At 46.9% G+C, this 24101-nt stretch overlaps 1 protein-coding gene across 16 annotated transcripts in view; it reads left to right on the top strand.

The window, feature by feature from the left end:
• Positions 1 to 22208, top strand: part of LOC146359036 (phosphatidylinositol 3,4,5-trisphosphate 3-phosphatase TPTE2-like) — a 40169-nt gene extending 17961 nt beyond the window's left edge. For 15 of the 16 annotated variants that reach the window (XM_084826364.1, XM_084826425.1, XM_084826350.1 and 12 more), the window contains 11 exons: positions 3660 to 3724; positions 4646 to 4706; positions 6232 to 6313; positions 8220 to 8308; positions 13418 to 13479; positions 14541 to 14621; positions 15426 to 15531; positions 15690 to 15787; positions 17441 to 17536; positions 18234 to 18304; positions 21873 to 22196. In XM_084826364.1, coding sequence (XP_084682490.1) covers positions 3660 to 3724; positions 4646 to 4706; positions 6232 to 6313; positions 8220 to 8308; positions 13418 to 13479; positions 14541 to 14621; positions 15426 to 15531; positions 15690 to 15787; positions 17441 to 17536; positions 18234 to 18304; positions 21873 to 21975 — 914 coding nt within the window. In that variant the 3' untranslated portion in view covers positions 21976 to 22196. Of the gene's footprint in view, positions 1 to 3659; positions 3725 to 4645; positions 4707 to 6231; positions 6314 to 8219; positions 8309 to 13417; positions 13480 to 14540; positions 14622 to 15425; positions 15532 to 15689; positions 15788 to 17440; positions 17537 to 18233; positions 18305 to 21872 lie in introns of all 16 variants that reach the window. The other variant, XM_084826357.1, reaches the window with a different exon arrangement.
• Positions 22209 to 24101: the final 1893 nt, after the last annotated feature.

The raw sequence follows: 24101 nt of genomic DNA, 5'->3' as shown, positions 1-24101 counted from the left end.
ACCAGGGAAAAGAGATTCTTCCCCCCAGCTATTGCAGCATTTCCCATTTCAAACTCTGGCTGGCGAGGATCATGGGGACTTGACAGCACTAGGAATGGCTTCCCTGTGCCATTTTGTGAATGTGTTTTTCCTTCCCTTAGTTTTATTTTAATGGCTCCCCTGCTGTGCTACTACAGCGCGCTGGTCTGTCTTTTTCTTAAAGCAGCAAGCTCGCCATCCAAGTTTTGAGCCCCTAGCTGTGCAAGGCCTGTTCTTTTAAAAAATGCTGGGATAGCGACCCCTTCTGCGCAAAGAGGCAGATGCAGCCCCTTCCCCATCTGTTGTGTGGGGAGTAGGGTATCCAGCTGCTGGTTCTGGTTTGAGGCACTTTGACTCTCTTGAAAGGTGTCCTTGAACTAACTGAGGTGGTACTTTCTTTAAACTTGGATGAGCTAGTCAGAAATATTGGAACTGAGAGAAACTGAATCACACATTAAGTTCAGAACAAAAACTGAGATATATGCAGGCTGCTTTTGATCTGGCTATTGAGAACAAAGGAGTGGGAAGATCTGTGCACAGCCTGTGGGAATCCTGACATCTTCAGCTCAGTGTCTTCAATCCACTTTCCTCTTAAACTGGTGCTGAACTATTGATATGCCATTCATGCTGTTAAAAATGTCTGTTAATTACCACTGCACATTCGTTTGTGTTGGTAGATGTATAAGTAAAGCCATGCCTTCTGGTGAAGAAACGTGTCTGACAGCTGCCTGCCTTTTCCGTGGCTCATAAAATTGAAGTCCTGTTGCTTAGTAATGCTGACATAAAATTGCCTGCTTCGTTTTCACCTTGTGACATGTACTCGCTCACTGCATTCAGTCAGTCATTAATCCAACCTTAAAAACAAAACAAAACAAATTTACCAGAGTGCATGCACAAGCTACTGAGCAGAATATCCTAAGAGGCAATATTTATGTTTCGAGGCATATGTACAGTGCCAAACCACAGTTGTATAGAGCGACTGGGTGTAAAGTTGGAATGGGAGCGGGAAGGGGCTTGCTGTAATGTCTGGAAGCCCACTCTGTAATTTCTGTTGCTTCTACCATACCAAAACCTGTCTGCCTGGGTCCATGAAGAATCTCACCCTTGCCACGCAATGCATTTCTAAGTAATATCTAATCACATTTGTAGCTCCTAAAGAGCTCAGGGCTCTTTATTGAGCCTACTCTGAGGGTGGCAAAGGAGTTCTTTTCTACTCCATTGCATATTTGCAATGTTGTCTAGCAGAGCTCTTGTGCATCGTGACAGGTATATTATAATCTGATCCTGAAAGGGAGTTGGTCACACCCTTGACAGCTTGCAGTGGCAAATTTTCAAGATGCTTTGAAGGTAAATTTGCCTGCACCTGGTATCACTTGAAATCTGCAATTAGTGCAGTTCCATTAATGGAAATAGCCAGAGTCTGGACTGTCTGGTCCAGTTGTATTGAATGAGTTCCAGTTGCTGAGGCCTGAAGGTGCACACAAGGTACTTGGACAAATTCAACCAACCATGTGTATGGCGTTATAAATTACTCCTTAAGAGAGGGGGTGGTACCAAACTCATTGAAAAAGGCTGTCTTCAGATCGGCACCTGAAGAAATCTAACCTGGATCCAGAAGTGGAGGACAAGTATAGGCTGGTTGCTCACATACCCTTCTTGGGCAAGGTGCTTGAGCACAGGTGGCATCGGTGGTTAGGAGCACCTTTTATCGGCATAGACTGGTGTTGCTGGAGGCTGGTGGCTCCAGTTTCGGAGGGGTGGTGATTTCATTCTGGGTTTTAGTTAGATCCAGCCAGAACTCTAGAGGTGCTGTCAAAGGTGCTGCACCCTCTACCCAAGGCCCAGAACCTTGGATAGCATCTTCAGAGTACTGGCTGGTTCTAACTAAAACCCAGAATGGAATCATTGCCCCTCCGAAACTGGAGCTACCAGCCTCCACTGAGTGATGTACCAGCAATGACTTTCTCTTTTAGCCTGGTAACAGTTATCCATGTTCTGGTAATCCTCCCAACTGGATTACTGCAGTGCTTTATACATGGCGCTACATTTGAAAATGATTTGGAAACTTCTGTTGGTCCAAAATAGCCTCTCAGGCTACTAACTGGGACTGGTTGATACAGTCATGTTAGGCCGGTGCTTTGTCAGCGGCATGGGCTTCCAGTACGTTTCCAGGCCCAGTTTAAAGATCAAAGTGCTAAAAGGCTTGGAGCCAGAGTATCTAAAGGGATGTCTTCTCCAATATATACCTGCCCAGGCCTTAGGTCATCTTCAGAATTAGGGTGCCCCATTTATGGAATGCCCTCCCCAAGGAGGCTCGCCTGGCACCCACACTGTTTTCTGTTTGGTGCCAGGCAAAGATGTTTCCATTCTTGCAGATCTTTTAGATTTCTGTTTCAGTATTTGTTGTTTTTAACCTGTTTTATGGTGTGAGCTGGCCTGAGGATGTCTTGTTATAGGGCATATACATCAAATAAATAAATATATGGGAAAGAATGATGCTAAGTTAGACCAGCTTTCCCCACCCTAGTTTGTTTGTTTATTATTAGTAATATTTATGTACCGCTTAATATAATACAATCCCTAAGCAGTTCCCTCTGAATGGATGTGACTGCAGCTCCTATCATGGTGGGAGTTTGGCCATGCTGGCTGGGAATGATAGGAGTTGCAGTCCAACTCATATGGAGGGCACCAGGATGGGAAAGGCTGGGTTAGGCTGCAACAGTGATTTGCCCAATTAAAGCTAATCCTGTTCAGCCATGAGGCTTGCAAAGCGCTCCCAGGCCAAAGCCCAACAATCCAATTCCTCCATCCCTGTGGCTGCTTGTGCTGCTTGTAATCCACTCCACAATTGAAAACTGGGTGAAACTATTTTGGGGGGTTGTAGTGTCTTTTAGAACAGCAGTCCCCAACCTTTTTGGTGCCAGGGACTGGTCCACTTTTTCCAAGGACCGGGTCTCTCCCCCCCCCCCCCGGCAGACTTCTGGCTGCTGGGACGCAAACGGTGTCCGCTATGCAGATGCCATTTGTATCCCTATTCTTTGCAGTAATTGGCTACATAAAGATTTATGTAGCCTATTACTTGTAGAACAGGGACGCAAATGGCGTCCGCATAGTGGACGCCATTTGCGTCACAGCGGCCAGAAGTCCGCCAGCAGCCGGAGCTGGCCAGCAGCTCTGTGGACTCACTGTGGACCGGAGCCAGCCGGGGCTGGCAAGGATTCCGAGGGGGGGGAGGGATGGATCGCCTTCCCCCCCTGCGGACCCCCGCGGACCCAAGGTGAGGGTTTCGCACACCCCTGCGGCCTGGTTGCTGACAGGCCACAGATCGGTACCAGTCCGTGGCCTGGGGGTTGGGGACCCCTGTTTTAGAATGATGTTGGACACATTGGAACTCAGTTCCAATTGGGATTTGTCAGGGTCCATCATTACAGGCCTTTAAGTGGGCATTGAAAACTTAATTGTTGGCTGCTGCCTTTTCATAATTTTAAGGATTTTACCCAGACTGTTGTGGTGTGGCTGTCAGATCTTTGCTTGTGTGTACAAATATTCCTGTATTAACTGGAATACTGTGGGCTGTAAACCAACAAATGTGTTTTTTCAGCTTTGTTAATGCTTATTACAACTTTCTATGTTTCTCTCAGCTCGTGTTATAGCAATGTCATTTCCATCTTCCGGGAAGCAGGCTTTCTACAGAAATCCTATACAGGTAATCTAAGGACTGTGCAGATAGCAGATAGCGTTATTCTAGAGTTTCCTTAGTCTATTCTGCCCTGTACCCTCCCCCTTCCTGTAGCTATTTTAGATTCTGGCTAGTGCTGGTAAAGTGCTGACAGACTGTGTTACTGCCACAGGAAAGGGGAGCTTATTTGCGAAAGATATATTGCAGAGCAAAGGATAGGTGGGCGAATTGCTTAAGCTTTGCTTGAATCTATGACTTTTCTCAAGTCCTTGGCTATAAGTCCACATTGTATAAATGCTGCATCTAGTTAACATTTGATTTTTTTGTTTGCCTTTGTTTGTAAGCCAGTGAAAAATTAGGACTTCAAACAGCCTGTTTAATGGATTGGTATGCTAATCTACTAATGCTTCAATGGTATTAAATCCTGTCCCCTGCCAAACCTAACTGGTGGGAGTTGAGCTTGAAGGTCACTTTTCTGCAGGCCTCTGGGTCCTTCTTCATGCCACATTTGGTGGTGGTGATGGGAATTAATTGCTTCCAGTTGGTATGTAAAACAAATATGCACTCCACATTTTGGGGAGAAAATCAGTATGAACAATGGACAACAGCTGCACTTACTTGAAATCTATGTTAAGCTTCCCATTTCCTGTAATACAGATGGGATTTAAAACATTTTTGTTGTGGCTTGTCTCTGTAATACAGGATCTTCTGTGCTGCAGATCTCCAAATTCACAAACAAGAAACAATTAAAAATTATTCCTTCTATTACGGAGGAGTAGCTTTTGATTGTTTAACTGCAAGTTAACATAAATTATGCCTTTTCTTCAAAGTCCTGTATTAAGGATTTAGTAGCAAACCAATTTACTTAAACTTGATACTAATTGAATCAGAAGACAGATCTTCTTTTAGTACTGCAAACTCTTAGACTACCTTGCTGTCTTTTTCTAGGAAGTTGCAAAGTTCTTGGATACAAAACATGAAGGCCACTACAAAGTCTACAACCTTTGCAGTAAGTATCTTTTTTGCTGTTACTATTTCAAATCTACTTTCTATCTTCCTTTGCAAACTGGATGGTACTTTTCATCTTAGCATATCCAGTAGTGGGCTTAAGTTACCTATGTGCTGTTTTTCACTTTTTCTACCTCTTAAACAGAGTGGCCTTTAGTCTTCCTCCACCTCATGTAAAATTGGGCTGTACTTTGTTTCATCTTTTCAACTGGCTACTTCATGCCAAGCCCCGCTGTGGCAACAACAGGCATCTGGGGGCCTGAGTTTGGACACACAGTCAAATAAAATTTATTCTGAAGTAAGGTGGATGGATTTATAGCACCAATACTAGACTCTTCAGTACTCTTCTAGCAGTGGTCCGAACACAACAGAGCTCATTTTTCCTTCTCTTTCTTGAAGGGCCCCTAGGCAAATACCCTCCGTTAGCCCCCCTCTTACCTTATTGGGCCACCTTTGGACTTACTTGGCAGTAGTAGCAGTGTTAGTAGCTTTACAACAGTATTTGGAAACTGCCAGTTTTATTTCCCCCAATGTCCCAGAGAAGAGGGGTCTAACATGGCATCTTTGGGGACCTCCATTGATGCCCACAAAGCTCTTCTCTCCCTGCTCCCTTCAGTTGTTTTTTTTTTTAATATAAACCTTAGAAAATGTTAGGGCAATCTCTTTTCTCTACATTCTAGCCTCTACTCTTGCTCTTTCTCTCCCCAATACCCCTTTCCCTTGCTACTTCCCCCTTTCCCAGCCTCTAGCGTCATTGTTTCTCCCCCCACCCCCTTTAGTTCACTTTTGATGAGCCAGGCCCTCACAGCAGCCATTATTTGACTACCCACATCATCCGTGGGAGCCATTTTGTGGTGGTTCACACAACAATTTCTCAAATTCCCAAATGTGCCTACAGGTCCAAAAAGGTTTGGGACCTCTGCCTCAGGTCACCTGATGTTGTGTCACATTGTGGCATTGTGGGAAATTTAAACTGGAGGCTTGCAATCCCAGCTCCCTCGTGTAGAGGACCCAGGGCAGGTGTTGGCATTTGTGGGACACTAGGGGCTCAGCAGCTGCTCTAGGATACCAGGTGCTGGGGTGACACCTGTCTCCTGAGGTAATGATATCCAGTATGAGACAGAACACACACAATTCCCAGTTGTGAGGATAAAATAGAGAGGAGGAGGAAAATTATGTCCGCTGCCTCGGGTTCCTTGAGGAGGAAAAAAGGCAGGATATAAATGTAATAAATAAATTCCCAGTTTGATACAGTCAATCCATAAACTAGGATACCACAATATGGATATTTACACTGCTAATTCAAAATAACATCTTCTTCATCATCCTGTTGCTTCAAATTGGTACTGCCCCTCCTCCCCCATCAGCCCACAGAGGGGAGGGAGGAAACAGGGCACTAATCAGTGTAACTTATTCTTCCCAACCTCACAGGAGGGGAAAAACTGAGATGTTTGAGCAAAATTTTGCTGCTGGGTCTTTAAATGGACTTTAAATATTTAATGCTTATATACCCTTTTCCCTTGCAGGTGAACAGGGCTATGACCCAAAGTTTTTCCATTATAGGGTGGAGCGGATATTTATTGATGACCATAATGTTCCTACTTTAGAGTAAGTATGTGGATAACCTCTCTTTAGGGTGGGGGCCTCTACACTAGGACAATTGCACCTCTATCCCAAAATGTGGAGGATCACCCCTCAGCACTGGGCAGTCCCTCCCTTTGTTTCCACTGCCACCATTAAACTACGTCCCTTTATTTAAACTGTGCTTTTCCACCTAAGGTAGCTGGTCATTAGGTGTGAGACAAAACAGATCAGAAGTTGTTGTCCAGTCGTTAAGTCATGTCCGACTCTTCGTGACCCCATGGACCATAGCACGCCAGGCCTTCCTGTCCTCCGCTCTCTCCCGGAGTGTGCTCAAGTTCATATTCATTGCATCGGTGATGCTATCTAGCCATCTCATCCTCTGCCGTCCCCTTCTCCTTAGATCAGAAGTACCAGGAAAGTAAACAAAGATAAGGTATTTTATTAAGAAGAAAGCTTATTTATTTCTTTAATTTCATTTCCATACTGCCCAATGGCTGAAGCTCTCTGGGCGGTTCACAGACATTTAAGAATGTTGTTACAACCTTTAAACAGGGCTTCTGTACATTACTTTTACCATCAATCAGGTGTTGGAAGCCCCAGTTCCTACTCCTAATCAACCTTAAGCCAATTCCCCTATCAAGCTCCACCTCCGTTATCTCCCTGGCCTAACAATGAGGGCTTGAAGGGCAGTCTTCTCTCTGGTTGGTTTTGTCTTCCACCTGGAACCTTCAGTGCTGTTCACCAGGCTTCTCCTGAAGTCTTCAGTCTGGTCCAGCAGCTGCTCAGTCTTCAGACCATCACCACTAGCTGACGCTCCAGCTTCAGCTCTTTCCTCTGAAGGCTATTCCTGGAGTCTTCCTCTCCCCACTGCGGACCTTCTTCAGCTTCTGCCTCATGTGCTTTCAGGTCGGCCTCCCAGTCTTGTAGCTGCTCCTCTTCAGGCTCCCCAGCATCTCACAAAGATACCTCCTGATGACTCTTCCTCAGGCAACTCTTCGACAGCTCCTTATATTTGCTCCAGTCAAAACCCTCCAGCCAATCAGCTTTGGTGTGGCCAACATTCTGTCACCCCACTTCTATTTAAACTTAGGACAATGGGCATCCTTAGAATGTTCCATTATTCTCCAATCAGATGGCACCAATTTTGATCTTCCTTTCCCATGTGCAAGGACAGAAACCTGGCTTAATTTTCACCTCCTAATGGTAACAGTAACTGCCGATTTGCCAGCACGCCATATTTATAATGTAACTTTCCTGAGGCAGAAGCTTCGAGTAAAAAACACGTTTTTCTTTTACTGTTACCCCGTTCAGACCCTCAGTGATTGAACTCAAACGTAACCATTAAACCTTTACCTTGGTTTCTTCATGAAGTATCATGCCAAGATGGTGTGTCCTAGAAAGGGACAAGACTAGGAATGTAAATAAACCTATCAAACCAGCACCAATTATTTAAAACTTGCAGGTGTGTCTAGCCCATGAGAAATGGCTTCAGAGCAGACGTAAATAGCATGTTCTCAGTAGCTCTATTCAGGCCTTCATAACATATATACATGTATGGGAAGTGGGGGCCTCCCACTCCCCCTATACCTCAGCCTTCCCAGGTTGAGCAGGAAGGTCTGAGGGGAGACTGTAAGTGTGTCTGGTGCCAGGCATCTCCAAGAGCCAGTATCCTGCACAACTGTAAGCATGTTCAGTCAAATTCACTTATAAAGTGGGGTCAGGTGGGCCGGTAGCACGTGACCCCTCCACAGGTACAACTTATGGATGCCTGCATTGGACTAATGTCTCTATAAATGACACTGAGATAAGAAATTCCTAAGCTAGATCAAATCTAATATTACTTCTCTGATAAATGAGATCACATTTAAATTTTTTTTAGTATAATATTTTGGAAGAGATCTTAAGTGAGGTATTCCTCTTTTCCCTTAAGGGAGATGCTCAAATTCACCACTAGTGTGCGAGAATGGATGCAACAGGACAGCAACAATGTCATAGCAATACACTGCAAAGGAGGGAAGGGTAAGCAAATGTCTTTTAGTGGATGCATCAGGATGGAGTTGGAAGTAGTTTGAACTTGCGTTGGGTTATTTCTCTGAAGGAGTCATCTAAGGCACAAAAACAGTGTTTCTTCCCAGTCCCTGACAATTGCCTGTTTCTCAGGGCTAGTTATTTCCAGAGGGGTAGTTGGTTAGTCTGTTGCAGCAAAAATAAAGACTCTTGTGGCACTTTTAAGGCTAATAAATTTATTATGACATAAGCTTTTGTGGGCTAGGGTCCACTTCATCAGATGTATGATGAATAAGTAATAATTACTTATTATGAAGTAAGTGTGTGAGTTTTGGGGTGGGGATTTTCAGCACTGAGGTAAGGGGAAATTGAAGTGCAGAAAGCAGAGACAGTGATAAATAACAGTATTCCTAACAGCGACCATTCACTAAATAGTTTTTGGGTGTGAGCTGGTTAACACATGTAGAGTGATAAAAAGCCCTTTGTCCCTATTCAAGCCACAGGAGATAGAATTGAATCTGTTTCACTGTTGGTAAACCAGTTTGATTTAGTTTTTAAGGAAGGTGAGAAGGAAGTTGACTCTAATTTTTATGTTCTAACATCAATACTGGAATGTGAGGGCAGAGAATAACATTTTGTAAATATGAGGAAATGAACCTTTTGGCCACAAAATGTTTGCCTAGATTCAGAATTCATGGATACCTTTGTAAGTTGTATGTTGTGGCCATGGCCATACCAATGTTTGCTGTTGATCTTCTGCAGGGAACAGAGGAGCTCAAAACGAAGGATTGAGTTTCCATGTTCCCACGGTGTTCAGACTTTTGATATAAGGGGCACTTTCATTTATGGCTGATTCTAGAGAATTACTGTGGTGCTGAAGGAAATTTATTTATTTTTATTTTATTATTAAATTTATTAATCGCCCATCTGGCTGGTCACCCAGCCACTCTGGGCGATGTACAACATATAATAGAAACAGTTTAAAACAATAAAATTCTACAATAAAAACATTTTCTAAAATACCCTAACCCACCCCAAATGCCTGCCTGAACAACCACGTTTTTAATGCATGACGGAAGCTCATTAAAGAGGGGGCATGACGGAGTTCCATAGGGAGGGAGTTCCACAGAGTGGGGGCCACCACAGAAAAGGCCCTCTCCCTCGTCCCCACCAGTCTAGCTGTCCTGGCTGATGGGACAGAGAGAAGGCCATCCGAGGCTGATCTTGTTAAGCAGCCTGTCTGGTGCTGCTGGAGGCGCTCCTTAAGATAGGCTGGGCCGGAACCATATAGGGTTTTAAAGGTCAAAACCAACACCTTGAATTTGGCCCAGAAAACAACTGGTAACCAGTGCAACTCCTTCAGCAGTGGAGTGATGTGATCTCGCCGGCGGCTGCCTTTAATCAGGCGAGCCGCCGCGTTCTGTACCAGCTGCAGTTTCCGAACCGTCTTCAAGGGTAACCCCATGTAGAGCGCATTACAGTAGTCTAAACGAGAGGAGACCAGGGCATGTACTACTGATGGGAGCAGATGGTCAGGAAGGAAGGGGCGCAGCCGCCGTATCAGATGGAGTTGATACAGCGCTGTCCGGCTCACAGCTGACACCTGAGCCTCCATGGACAGCTGGGAGTCCAAAATGACCCCCAGGCTGTGGACCTGGTCTTTCAAGGGTAGCCGTACCCCATTCAACACCAGGTCAACATCCCCCAGCCTCCTCTTGTCTCCCACCAAAAGTACCTCGGTCTTGTCAGGGTTCAGCTTCAGCCTATTCCTCCCCATCCAGCCACTCACCGTCTCCAGACATTTGGACAGGGATTCTACGGCCAACCTTGGTGAAGATTTAAACGAGAGGTAGAGCTGCGTGTCATCCGCATATTGATGACACTGCACCCCAAACCTCCTGATGATAGCCCCCAGCGGCTTCACATAGATGTTAAATAGCATCGGGGAGAGGATGGAACCCTGTGGCACCCCACAAGTAAGTGGCCACGGGTCTGAAACCTCCTCTCCCAGCGCTACCCTCTGGTACCTGCCGGAGAGGAAGGACCGGAACCACCGCAATACGGTGTCCCCAATGCCCAACCCCTCCAGGCGGTCCAGGAGGATACTGTGGTCAACGGTATCAAAAGCCGCTGATAGGTCGAGGAGGACAAGGAAGGAGCATTCACCCCTCAAGGCGACCAAGGCCGTTTCTGTCCCATGCCCAGGCCTGAAGCCCGACTGAAATGGGTCTAGATAATCAGTTTCTTCCAAGTGTGCCTTCAACTGCACCGCCATCACCCACTCAATCACCTTGCCCCAAAATGGCAGATTTGAGACTGGGCGAAAGTTGTTCAGAACTTGAGGATCCAAGGAGGGCTTCTTTAAGAGCGGTCTTATCACTGCCTCCTTGAGGGCTGATGGCATCACTCCCTCCTCAAGGGAGGCGTTCACCACCACCTTGATCCCCTCACCCAGTCTCTCTCTGCAGCTCATAATGAGCCAAGATGGGCAAGGATCAAGTAAGCAGGTGGTCGGCCTTACAGATGAAAGCACCTTGTCCACTTCATCAGGAGGAAGAAGCTGGAACCGATCCCACAAAACCAGTTTGCCACAGGCCGCCTCTTGCTCACTAACTGTATCCACAGCGTGCAGAGTAACACACCTAATCTGATCAATTTTATCTGCAAAGTGCCTTGCCAAGGCCTCACAGGAGGCCTTAGAATGCTCCAGTGGTTCCGGAGCCACAGGACCGACCAGGCTCCGGACCACTTGGAACAGCCTCCTGGGACAGCACTCTGCAGACGCGATGGAGGCAGCATAATATTCCTTTTTTGCTGCCTTCACCGCCACGTGATAGGCTGAAGATACAGCTCTAGCCCGTGTCTGATCGCCTTTGGAGCGAGACGTCTGCCACCGGCACTCTAGCCGTCTCACCTCCTGCTTCAGAGCTCGTAACCGCGGATTGAACCATGGTGCAGTCCAAGCCCTGCTCAGGGGGAGAGGGCGTTTCGGAGCCACCTGATCTAATGCCCCAGTGATTGTGGCATTCCAGCCACCCACCAGGGTCTCGACTGAGTGGCCGTTGGCATGCCCCAGAGAATCCCCAAGCACGTTCAGGAATCCATTTGGATCCATAAGACGCCTGGGGCGGACCATTTTAATGGGTCCTCCACCCCTGAGGAGGGGTTGTGGAACCGAGAAGTCCAACGTCACCAGATAGTGATCTGACCATGACAAGGGGGTGGTGGATATACCCCCGACTTCCAGATCACTCCCCGCTTCTCCAGAAACAAACACGAGGTCTAGTGCATGACCGGCTACATGGGTGGGCCCAGTTAGAATATGGTGCAGCTCCCAGGAGGCCATGGTCTCCATGAAGTCCCGAGGTGCTCCTCTGAGGATGGCCTCCGAATGTACGTTGAAGTCCCCCAACACCAGTAAGTTAGGGGACTGTACACGCACATCAGAGACCACCTCAGGCACCTCGGCCAGGGAGTCAGTCGTGCAGCGGGGTGGACAGTACACGAGCAGAATCCCCAGACTGCCCTTCGGGCCCAACCTCTAGTACATGCACTCAGCAACCTTGGTCTCCCGGAGAGGGGTCTGGTGAAGACCAAGGACTCTCGGTAGATAACAGCCACTCCCCCTCCCCGATCCCCAGCCCTCGGCTGCTGTGCATACGAAAATCCAGCTGGACACATGGCTGCAAGGGTTGGAGCAGCAGCCTCGGCCAGCCAGGTCTCCGTAATACATGCCAGGTCTGCACCCTCATCCAGGATCATGTCATGGATGAGGGAGGTTTTCTGGGTAACAGACCTGGCATTGCAGAGCAGCAAACGAAGGCCAGAAGATGGGGTCACGCCTCCCCCAGCCATCCTTTCGCTCTGGACAGGCCTGGAGCAGGGGACAGATACTACACATCTCTCCCTTGTTCCCCTTACCTGGCATGGCCTGCCCCTAGCGCTCCGCCAGCGCCTGCCGCCCAGCCTCGGTATGTTCTGGCCCCCAACACTCCCCCCACTGCCTCCATCAGGCGGACATATGCCCCCTCGCCCCCGCCTATCAGGCAGGCTACCCACCCCTAAAAACACAACAAAATCCCCCAGAAATTAAAACAAAGCAAAACAAAAATTAAAAATCCCCTTAAAAATAATAATGCCAGGCAGGAGTCCACAGGGAAGGCCAGGTGGTGGTGGTGGCAGCAGCAGCAGCAGCAGGCCCAGCAGCAGCAGGCGCGCCTCTTCCCCGGTGGTGGTGGCTTCTCCTGCAGGCCCTGGCTCTCCCAGGCCACCTCAGCCAGCCAGCTTATGTAGCCCCTCCAGGGAGGGCAGGTGGAGCAGCACAGCTGGCTCGGTACCTGGGGGCCTGGTCCTGCAGGGACTGGCAGTCTGCCAGGCAGAAGTCTCCAGGGAAGGCCTGGTGGCGGTGGCAGCAGCTGTGGCGGCGGCGGCAGCAGCAGCAGGCCCAGCAACTGCAGGCCCAGCAGCAGCAGGCCCGCCTCTTCCCCGGTGGTGGTGGTGGCCTCTCCTGCAGGCCCTGGCTCTCTGTAAAATAGTGCCCCAAACTAAGCATGGGATGCTGCCAGAAGTCAGTGCGGGTCCTAGAGTGCTCATGTAGTGTTTTCTGGCAACGTCCTAGTTGAGAGAAGAGCTTCTGTGCTGACTGAAGCCTTCAAATGGTCTTGAGGGATAGCCCCATACAGAGTGCAAAGCAGTGGTCAAGCCTCCTTCTGTAAATGGTAAGAAGGATTTGATTCGTCTGAAAATTACAGGTCCATCACTGGGGATAAGTAAATAGAGTTCCCAATAATTCAAGCAGCTGGGATGCAAGGTGGAACTCCAGGCTCTACAACGAGATCCCTAGTGTTATGCCCAGTGGTTGCCAAAAGCGATAATGGAGTATGGTGTCCATCCACTTGGTAGGGCAGGGATTTACAATGGCAATTGTAAAGGACATCTGGATCGGCTGCTAGGTGTGAAAGGTGGACTGTAGGCAGGGTCAGATGTTTTTCAGATCTGCTGGGAGGCAGGGGGTTGTAGCCCAAAGCAAGCGCACTCACGGTTCCACTCTGGGGTGCAACAGCTGGGGTCCAACCATGATGACTTTTCTCTTAGGTCTTTGCTTTTCCCTTTTTGATGCAGGTCGGACTGGAACTATGGTTTGCGTCTGGCTTATTGACAGCAGCCAGTTTGAGAGTGCGAAGGTACAAAAAGCAATGGTGGTGGTGATTTTCCTTCTGTCTCTTTCTGAAAAGTGCTTCCACATGATTGCAGTCATCACCTAAATGGACAGCTGTCTTTGGATGCTCCGTGTGTGTGGTTCACCCCAATTGCAGTGTGGGGGGCACTGTTTGAGGGGCTCATAGCAGGACCAGGTACTACCACCAATGTCCAGCATTGGCGTAGAGCCAGTGCAATTTGGCCAAACCATGTAGTAAGCAACATGCAAACACTGGAGTTACCTGTGCTGCCTCGTGGAACTGTCTTCCTGCAGCTTCGGTGAGCTCAGTGCAACGTCTGCTGTGGTGCTGCGTATGATGGCATCTGATTAAGTGCTTTTTGTTGTTAATCTTAGAGGGTTGTATCCGGTGTTAGTCCCTATTGTTCACTGAAAGCTTTTTAATTCCAGTGGAGGCTTCCATAAGGGGTCGGGGGAGGCAAATTTTCCAATCCCCTTTTCCTCCTGCCCCCTCTCAAACCTGTTCCAGAGTGTTTGGGAACTCCTGAACAGCATGAAAGGTGTTGGGGGTGGGGACCTACAGGGGGAAGAAAGAATGGACAAATTCTCCCCCCCCCCCGCGTGCCATTTCACAGAAACCTCCAATGGATCAAAGAATGGCACAATTGGGTAAAATCCATGTTTTTGGAGAGAAATGTGTAAATCTGCTAGGAACAGGGAGGGGTGGAGTTTCACTATTTTGACTGGGAGGAAGGCTTTCTATGACTTGGATCTTACCTCTTCTTCCATGAATGGAGTTCACATTTACTGAATGAAGCTTCCCATGCTACCTGTTCACTCTGCAGCCCCAATCTCCCCTGGAAATCTGCTCTTCAGGGGCCCTTGAGAATGATGTGGGATATGGTGCAAGGAGGCTACATATTAAGGGAGGAATTGGTGGCAATCAACCTATCCTTTACATGAACGGAGGAGCAAGTTGGCATCCAAGCCTATGTCTCTAAGAGAACACAATGTATCCCATTAGTTTAAAACCAAACACTACAAGATTTTATAATAGCTACAGTGCCATGATTCTTCTGTTTTTAGGAAAGCTTGGAGTACTTTGGTGAAAGGAGAACTGATAAAAGCACAAGCTCCAAGTTTCAGGGTGTTGAAACACCATCCCAGGTAAGAATCTGCTCTGCACTTAAGACACTGCAAGCAGTATTGTGGCAAGGGATTAACACAACAGGTAGAATGTCACCACTTAGCTTTGTAATCTAATTGGCTATTTTCTTGGACTGGCGCTCCATCCCTTAGCTTTTCTGGGTGGTATCCCAGAGTGCCTTCAATCCAGTAAACTGGTTACATTGTGGGTTGGAACAACAGCACATCAAGAGTTCAAGGTTTAGGTGTGTTTTGGTAAAGCGAGACTTGCAGTAACGTGGTTTAAGGCTTGCGTTCTCTTGCAGCCAAAGGGCAGAGGATGGTCTGGCTTGTTCTCAGGATTGGGCGGGGAACTTCCCCTTTCCTTTGGGCTTTGACTCTATTGAGCTGGAAAATATTGACCTGGTTTGCATGACGTGTCAGTCCATGGATTAAACAACCCATGGGCTGTCGTGTGGGAGAGAGCAGGCACAGTCTCAGCAACCCACAATAGGCTTCTCCGCAGGTTGCTCAGTGTATTGGCCAAGCATGGCTCTTGTTTAGGGGCTAACAGTTAACACATGGCTTGTTAGGTTAACTGCTGGGTTGTTTAATCCCTAAACAATCCAGTGTTCAGGGTTCAGATGACATGCTCAGTAACATACAGAGGAGATGATCGTGTTGCTGAGTAAAAGTGGAAATGTGTGTGCTGAAGGCAATGTGCCCGTTCTCTCCCACTTGCTTGCATGACACAACAGCCATGGGCTGTTGTGTCATGCAAATTGGCTCACTGTAGCTTACCTGTAAAATATTTTTTCTCTAGACACTCTTAAATTTTATTTGCAGAGTCGATACGTCGAGTATTACCAAACTTTGAAATTCAAGTACGGCCTGAAGCTCCCACCAGTGAGACCACTTAGAATCAAGTGCATAAAGCTCTCTGCTATCCATGGTAAATGCCACTAAAACCCTGTAGGATTTGCAATGGCATTTCCTGTCCTGCTGTGGCTCAGAATTACGTTTGAAGATTTTGCAGTAAGCAGCTCACAGACCTGAATTCCAGAGCTTGATGCTAGTAATTGTCTTGCTATCTTTTTTTTTTTTTTTTAGGAATTGGGAAAGGCAATGGGAGTGATTTGAGAGTGAAAATAATAATGGAAAAGAAAGTAGTATTTCACTGTGTTTGTGCAACCCAAGAGAACTGCAAGGTAAGGGAAGTTTTTTTTTAATTAATTGAAAGAGCCTGTTATGAAGAGCTGGATTCTGTTCCTAGATCACCTGCTCACTTCATATGACCACTTGCATATAGGAAGAAACAAACAAAACACTCCTTCCCCTGTTAGGTGGTGGGCACAAGATATTCTGTCTCAGCCTTAACAACTCCTCCACTCCACCCCGCCAGCACCACTACTACAACTGGAAGTAATCGCTACCATTGTAGGACTGTTGTATCACTGGCATAAAGAAGCGTTACCTGCTCTGAGCCTTAACACTGGGTGGTATATCGAAGGGTCTTCATGACCACTTATTCCCATAATACAGCCATCCCCAATCTGGTACCCTGCAGATGTTTTGGACTACTACTCTCATCAAGCAGACCATTGGCCATGCTGGCTGGGCTTGATTCGAGTTGCAGGCCAAAAACATCTGCAGGGACCCAGGTTGGGGAAAGCTGCTATAATAAATGTGCATTTGCTATGGGTACTTAGAGGGTGTGCTTTTGTTTTGGAGATTTGACTTAAGCACTCAAAGCACTCAAGGTTCAATATTCTATAAATGGAAAATGCAAGCTTTCTCACCAGTGGCACAAGCATTGCTGCTGTTATAATTGTGTGGAGCTGATTGCATAGACGTTGCAGGCACTTCCAAGATACTCCTGAGATGTCTATAGTGGCAAGCAGCACTACTACTCCCCATCATCCTGTATTTAACTCTTCTTATTTTCTGGAGGCTAATCATTCCTCTTCCTGAGCTGCAGTACAGACCAGCCAGCTTTTAAACAAAAGAGCAGCGTGTGGGGGCCACATAGTGGTCCCCCCCCTGCAGCCAATATATATTGCACAGGATATTGCAGCATATTTGTTAGATTGGGGGATATAGGACTATCACACACCAGATGAAATGCAGTTGGGAAACCCTTTCCTGAAAGGTCTGGCTCTTAAAAATATGGTTAAAAGAAAAGGCACCCCTCTACAAGGTGAACAGAACTTTGGGTGTGTGGCAATGCTCCATCATTACAGGATTTGTTGGAGCCATATGTGCCAGCTGCATCCCCACAAGTAGTGATAGATTAACAGGAGAGGTGTTGCTAGGCTATTTGAGGCTTAGCCAAGAATGTACACTTTACCAGGAAAGAGAATGTTCATGGCCTGAAAGAAATACGTTTTGAAAGGGCAAATTAAGCTAGGTAATGGCCAATCATTACCTAGATCTCCACTGGAGATTTGTTAACACTGCATATTATTATTACCCACTATAATCTATAACCTATTACAGGTAACTAGGGTAGCTCATGGCATAACTTCTTCTGGTCCCCAAACTCTCTTCCTGTGCCAGATTTGGTAACACTACTGGGGTGTGTGTGAATGTCTGCAAGAAGCCTCTGAATCACTTTATTCTGTGTGTGTGTGTGTGTGTGTGTGTGTGTGTGTATGTATGTGTATGATTCACCTAGTTATTCATGGGGGTGGCGATGAATTGGACCCTCCCCTGCCAAGCTGTTAAGGATCACAATGATTTCAATGCAGGAGAAGAGGAATGCCAGGCAGGTTGCTCTTGCTGACCTAGTAAATCACAGCCATGCTTCTTGTGACAGGGATATTTAATAGGTGAGAGTGAGGTGCCTATCTCCTTCCTTTCAGTTGTTCTTTGATGGCGAAAATGACTGGGTGGTAATTGGTTTGGAAAGCTGTCCTGTCATTAGCAATGATGTGAAAGTCAGATTTGAATCATCTTATGTAAGTAAAGAAATTGTGGATCTCTTGAATTCCTTCCACTCTTCGTAGTTGTGTTCCTGTATTCAGTGTTGACATAGTAATTCCATCTCAAGCAGAAAGTTGGCCTGATTAAGCAGTGCTACTGACCTTATAAAAGCAGATAGGCCTTTTGATTCCATGGGAATTGCACACTAAAACCCACATTGAATCTTTAAAGATGGGCCTGTCTATGAGAAACAGTGGAGTGGAGAAAAACTCCTGGAACTGAATATGGTGTAATTATTGAGCTAGTAAGGAGAATGCTAGTGAACAGAAAACATATTTTATTCTTAGCTTATTGTGCTATGTAGGGGCTCACATTGCCACCTTCTTAATGTTGTAAAATGGATAAGATAAAAATGCAAAAATAAAATGAATATATGAAACTAGAAAAGCATCAGTCACGGGTGGCAAGGGATCATCTCTCTGGTAAACACTATTATAAGCACAGAATGTAATAAGCCACTTTAAATCCTAAATTGGAGAACTGGTACAGGGCAGTGGTTAAGATACTGAGCTATGAATCAACTTTTTCCCTGTTTGAATCTTGCCTCTGCCGTAAACTTACTAGGTGGCTAGGCAAGGCCCTCTCCCTCAGTCCCCATAATATGGGGATAATACTGACATCATCATCACCGCTATTATTAAATATTAACTCTATTGCCTTCTTAAAATGTAGGATATTCCAAAAGGCTACGATGACTGCGCTTTCTTCTTTTGGTTCCACACTGCTTTTATAGAGGACAACAGGTAAGTTTGTAATGTTGCATGAAAGCACAATCTTCTGGTGGAAAGCTAAAATGCCCCTGAACTTTGGTCGGCTTGAGAACTAGAGTGTGATGGACTTGACCTCTAGGAAGGGCTTGCTCAAGAGTTGTCTCCACTAGCAAGAGGCAGGTGCTACTTTCTTTCATGGGGCGGTGTTTTTATGGGTGAACTACAAACACCCCACATAGCCCCAAGGAGGCAAGATATTCGAAATACTTGCTACTGGTGATGCACCTTGAACCAGATCTTCACAGAGATGCAGGTTAAGAGATGCTGCCTCTGCCTTGGGAGTGAGGATAGGTTCAGGCTTTTGTTTTTCCTCCCACTGTAATATACAGCTCAGCAAGTCTCCAGGAAAGGAGGTTGATGAGTGAAGAACTAAGTAACTCAAAACCAAGTTGTTTCAGGGACTGAGGTTTCATTGGCTACTACTGGACTATCGCTGGGGATAAGTAACCTCTGTTCACCACATAGGAGAAATTAAACAGGCATCTAGCTTCTTTATCCAGTGGGAATGTGAATACTTGCTCATCCATCTCTAGGTATATCTAATGCAGACTGCCCCTGCATTAGAAGGGGGTTGTCATCAGACAATGGGGCTGTTGACACGTCATGCTAACCCATGGTGGGTGGCAAGCTACACTGGGTAAGTGGTTATTCAAGCAACTTACTGTGCTCCAATCAGACAGTCAGGCAAACAAGCTACACAGGGTTTATTTCACCTTCCCTTGCCCCTCCTTCTCCTGTAGTCCTCCCGCACAGCCAGGCAGTATCCCAGCTTCCTTTGTGGCGAGAATAGAGATTGCTTGAGAGGAGCAGAGCAGCGGCAGCATTTCTGGCTGCTCTTGCTGAGCAGCTCTGTAGGTGATCTCTGTAACCCATGCTGGTGTGGTAGATAACACGCTAGCCCACTATAGGTAAAATAACCCTTATTGCAGAGTGTGGGTTCTGAGGGTGGCTTAATCGGGGGAAGTATTCCACCATGGGTGGAAAAAATGCCCCCCCCAACACGCTAGCCAATCATGGGCTGCTCAGGCCACTTGCCCACCATAGCTTAGCGTTATGTCTGAGCCCAGCTAATATCTAACTGCAGGACAGCCTGCTATGTAATACAGCTGCAAAGAGGAATTATGAGATTTATTTATTTTTTTGTTAGATTTATTAGCTGCACGACCTTGCCACTCTAGCCAGTGTACAATACAAATAACATGAAATACAACAAATTTATATAATCAACTGAACAAAATTGCTCTAAAAAACCCTAACCCACCCTAAATACCCACCTGAACAGCCAGGTTTTCAAAGTCCAGCGGAAGCTCATCAAAGAGGGGGCATGGCAGAGGTCACTAAGGAGGGAATTCCACAGCGGGGCCACCACAGAAAAGGCCCTCTCCCTAGTCCTCACCAGTCTAGCTGTCCTGGCTGATGGGACAGACAAAAGGTCTTCCAAGGCTCATCTCGCCGAGGGGCGTCCCTGGTGGTGTTGGAGGCGCTCCTTAAGATAGACTGGGCCGGAACCATATAGGGTTCTAAAGGTCAATGCTAACACCTTGAATTGGGCTCAGAAAACAACTGGTAACCAGTGCAACTCCTTCAGCACTGGAGTGATGTGGTCTCGCCAACAGCTGCCTTTAATCAGGCGGGCTGCTGTGTTCTGCCCCAGCTGCAACTTCCGAACCCTCTTCAAGGATAACCCTGCACAGAGCACATTACAGTACTCTAGGTGAGAGGAGACCAGGTCATGAACGGGAGCAGATGGTTAGGAAGGTAGGCGCGCAGCCACCATATCAGATGGAGTTGGTACAGCACCGCCCGGCTCATGGCTGACACCTGAGCCTCCATGGACAGCTGGGAGTCTAAAATGACCCCCAGACTGTGGACCTGGTTCTTCAGGGGCAGCTGCACCACATTCAACACCAGGTCAACATTCCCCAACCTCCCCTTGTCTTCCACAAAAAGTACTTCGGTTTTATCGGGGTTCAGTTTCAGCTTAGTCCTTTCCATCCAGCCACTCACCGACTCCAGACACTTGGACAGGGTTTCTGCAGCCAATTTTGGTGAGGATTTAAATGAGAGGTAGAGCTACGTGTCATCCGCATATTGATGACACCGCACCCCAAACCTCCTGATGATAGCCCCCAGCGGCTTCACATAGATGTTAAATAACGTCGGGGAGAGAATAGAAACCTGTGGCACCCCACAAGTGAGCAGCCAAGGGTCTGAAGTCTCCTGCCCCAGTGCTACCCTCTGGTACCTGCTGGAGAGGAAGAAATGGAACCACTGTAATATGGTGTCCCCTATGCCCAACCCCTCCAGGCAGTCCAGGAGGATACTGTGGTCGGTGGTATCAAAAGCTGTTGAGAGATTGAGGAGAACAAGGAAGAAACATTCACCCCTATCCAGAGCCCTCCTCATATCAGCAACCAAGGCCGTTTCTGTCCCATGCCCAGGCTTGAAGCCCGATTGAAATGGATCCAGATAATCGACTTCTTCCAAGTGTGTCTGCAGCTGCAACACCACCACCCGCTTAGAGTAGCTGTACTCAGTCTCTTATACTTTTTGCTTTCCAGTGTGCCGTGGCTGCATCTATTTGTGTAATAGCAAGGAGTTCTTCTAAGCCACCTAGACACGCCAGTTGGCTTTTGTGCTCTTAAAAACAAACAACAGTCTTAGTTTTGACCTTATTCCCTCTGTTAGCGAAGTTTGGGGGGGGGGAGTGCTATCACTTGTGTAGCCAAAATGGACAAGAGGGAGGTATTGACCTGCTCAGTGGAAGCCCAAGGTTTGGTGAAGTACAAAAAAACTTTAGATAATCCTAAAGGGGCACCCTAGCCCCAACAGGAGCATGCTCGGAGGGCACAGAATGCAGGGTATCTTGTGGGAAATAAATTGGGGGTGGGTGGGTATGGAAATGAAGATACTAGAAGGCATGGCTGGCTGGAATCCTGAACAAGAGCTCTCTATGCTGCAACGTTTTGTTGTAGGTCGCACTTACCTTTCAGTAGTAGCAAAGTCACATAGTTTATGAGGTGGTAGGGGAGTACTGAAGAAATGTGGCACTATGTGGGAGAACAGGAGACAGGTCTAGCATATGGCAAACTAAACATCATGTCTTACCTGTATATAAGCTCATGTGGGTGAGTTATGAAGGAACAGTGGGAATTGGAATCCTAGCAGGACTCCAGCTGGTAGAACTCCGAACTAAAAACTATGAAAGAGACTGTTCAGTTGGGTTCTGCAGTTTTTCAGGTACAACAACTATAGCACATCCAGTACTGGGGGCGGGGGCGAGAGGACTAGCACCAGAAGCATGAGGAAGACTCCAGAAACAGGGGAAGCTAAAAATGAATTGTTGGAAAAGCTGGAGATGAAGGCAGCATATGTTCTAGATGGGAGTAGCTCCTCCATTGCTCTGACAGTAGGAAGCTTCTCCTATGAATAACTAATAAGCTTCCTATTTTGTAAAAGATATACACTTTGTCCTTCCTTGTGTATGGATTTACATGGTCTGCATTAAAGGAACATTACCATTTTTCCTCCTTTTCCCCAGACTAGATATTCCTAGAAATGAAGTTGATAACCTAAACAAGCCAAAGATGTGGAAGATGTTCAGGGAAAAGTTTGCTGTGGAACTGAACTTCACTGAACCATAATCGGGAGCGAGCAGTGAACATTTAAATGGAGTTACTATGGAGTTTCCTCCCAGGATCATGTAGTGTTTGCCACTGCAGTGGTATTGCCTTCTGAAAGTCTTCTTCCTTCCGTGAGTGCAGACAGGAGCATCTTGGAACTAAACGTCGAAGTTGGAGGTTGCTTCATTCTCTTGTGTGTCTGTGTGCTGCTTATATGATTAAAACAATTAATTTTGCCAGCTAGTTTGTGTGAGAAGTATGGAATCATCAGTGTATTTTTGCTTCCCCCCCACTCCATTGCCATCTCAGATGGCTGTCCGAATGCAAGCTAAGTGCACAAGTCAGCCGTGATCTTAGTCTGACTGTGGCCATTGACCTTGCTTCTATCGCCAAGAGCTGACTGGCTTAAGCATCTGGGTTGATACTTGCCCATTTGGTCCCAGTAGCAGTTTACGCCAGGGAGCTCGAAGATTAGCAGTAGGGTGCAATTCCATGCATGCTTCAACAGAAAAAAGTCTCACAACTCCCAGCATTCCTCAGCTGGCATGGGACCATGCCCTTCATAAATCATTAAGGCTTCCAGTACCTGGGTTTATCCGATGTGGACATGGATGTTCAGAGAATAAGAGCCAGGACAGAGATCCAAGTCTGGCAGTCCTGTTGGCATGCTGGCTGCTGCACTGCACCACAGATTCCCGCACTGAACTTGTTGAGCTGGCGTTAAAAGTTGCCCAGACTTGTCCTGGGTAACTTGAACATGAATCCCATTCATCAGGGTGAGTCGAGGCACTTTTATATGTTAGACTGGCTGGGAAATGGCCGATCCATAGAGTTTTAGGGGTTTGGACAACAGCAAATCTAATCTGTCATGGTAACCCAGTTGTCATGGGCAGCAACCCAGACCTTTCCATCCATTCCACATTGTAAGTAGACTCTACCTCTTAACTCTCCCCCCCCCGCCCCACATTGCCTTTGAGGATTTAACAAGTTAAGCAGGCCTTTTTGAATAGGATGGGCTATCATTCCAATGTTGCTGGTCCAATATGAGCATGTGCTACTAATCCATGCTTTAGGAAATGAAGAAATCTTAAGCTTCTACATGTAACATGTAAAAAAGATGACTAGAATGTGATTTCAGGTGACATATCTAAGGCTGTCAGCTCCTACCACTTCAGAAGGAGCATGTCAGTAGATTTACTACCTCCCCAGTGGCTCCCTATCAGCACGCTTTCCTGTTCTCAGTAATGACCTAGAAATTCCTAGGAACTGCTGAGACCCAATTACGGTGTAAAATTTGTTAATACCTTCCAATTTGGCAGCTTCGTGTTGAAGCCCTCATTTTAAAATGTGTTTTTTTTGTTGGGATATCTTTTAAGACCTACTACACAATGTCCTGGAGGAATAAAATGTTCCCCTACAGGCATTTTAAGGTCTGACTTTAATGAACTCTTGCGTAGATATCAACATGTGTTGGCCCAGGGAAACGACAGCAGAACAGCTGCTGTCTGGCTTCCCAACATATTATGGATGGATCATATTTCTCTGCTCTTATCCCAGCACCTGAAGTTATTACAATATGGTAATTAAAACTGGCATATTAACATACTTTCTGAAAAAGCTTAGCCCTGCCTGTATGTAACTCTTGTAGTAGCAGGATATTACAAGATCTTTTAAGGGAGCAATCCTATGTCCCCTAGACAGCATCTGGGGCGACATAGGATTGTTTGGTTTGTAGCCTGTAGACAGAGCTCTGTGCTGGGGGCCAGGAAACCGTGCTCCCCTCCTCCTCCCCCTTGTAGCTGGTGCAGAGAGAACCGCATAGGCAACCTGTCCATTCTTGCAAAACAACATGGAGATGGGGAACAGGAGGCCCTCCCAGGGGAAGGGAGGAGACTGGGGTGGCTGCATTATGCTGTTGCCAGTGGCCTTCCTCCCTCTCCAAGGCACCATAGGTAGGGTGAAACTGCCCATCTAGCAGAAATGCAGTGAAGGCTGGCGTGTGGAGGCGAAGATCACCTCCACGCTGCTCCTGCTCTTTATAGGCTTCCTGTCAGCCTCCGTGTTTGGAGGCCGATGGGAATCGTGGTAAGAGGGACTCTTATGGCGCACTCCTATCTGCAGTTGTCTAGGTATATAACTTGCACACA

Source organism: Heloderma suspectum, chromosome 1 (genome assembly GCF_057233095.1).
Source record: "Heloderma suspectum isolate Gila_16-S chromosome 1, 16-S_ref, whole genome shotgun sequence".
NCBI lineage: Eukaryota > Metazoa > Chordata > Lepidosauria > Squamata > Helodermatidae > Heloderma > Heloderma suspectum.
The sequence above is the reverse complement of the archived record's forward strand: the minus strand, read 5'-3'. Positions and strand labels throughout refer to the sequence as shown.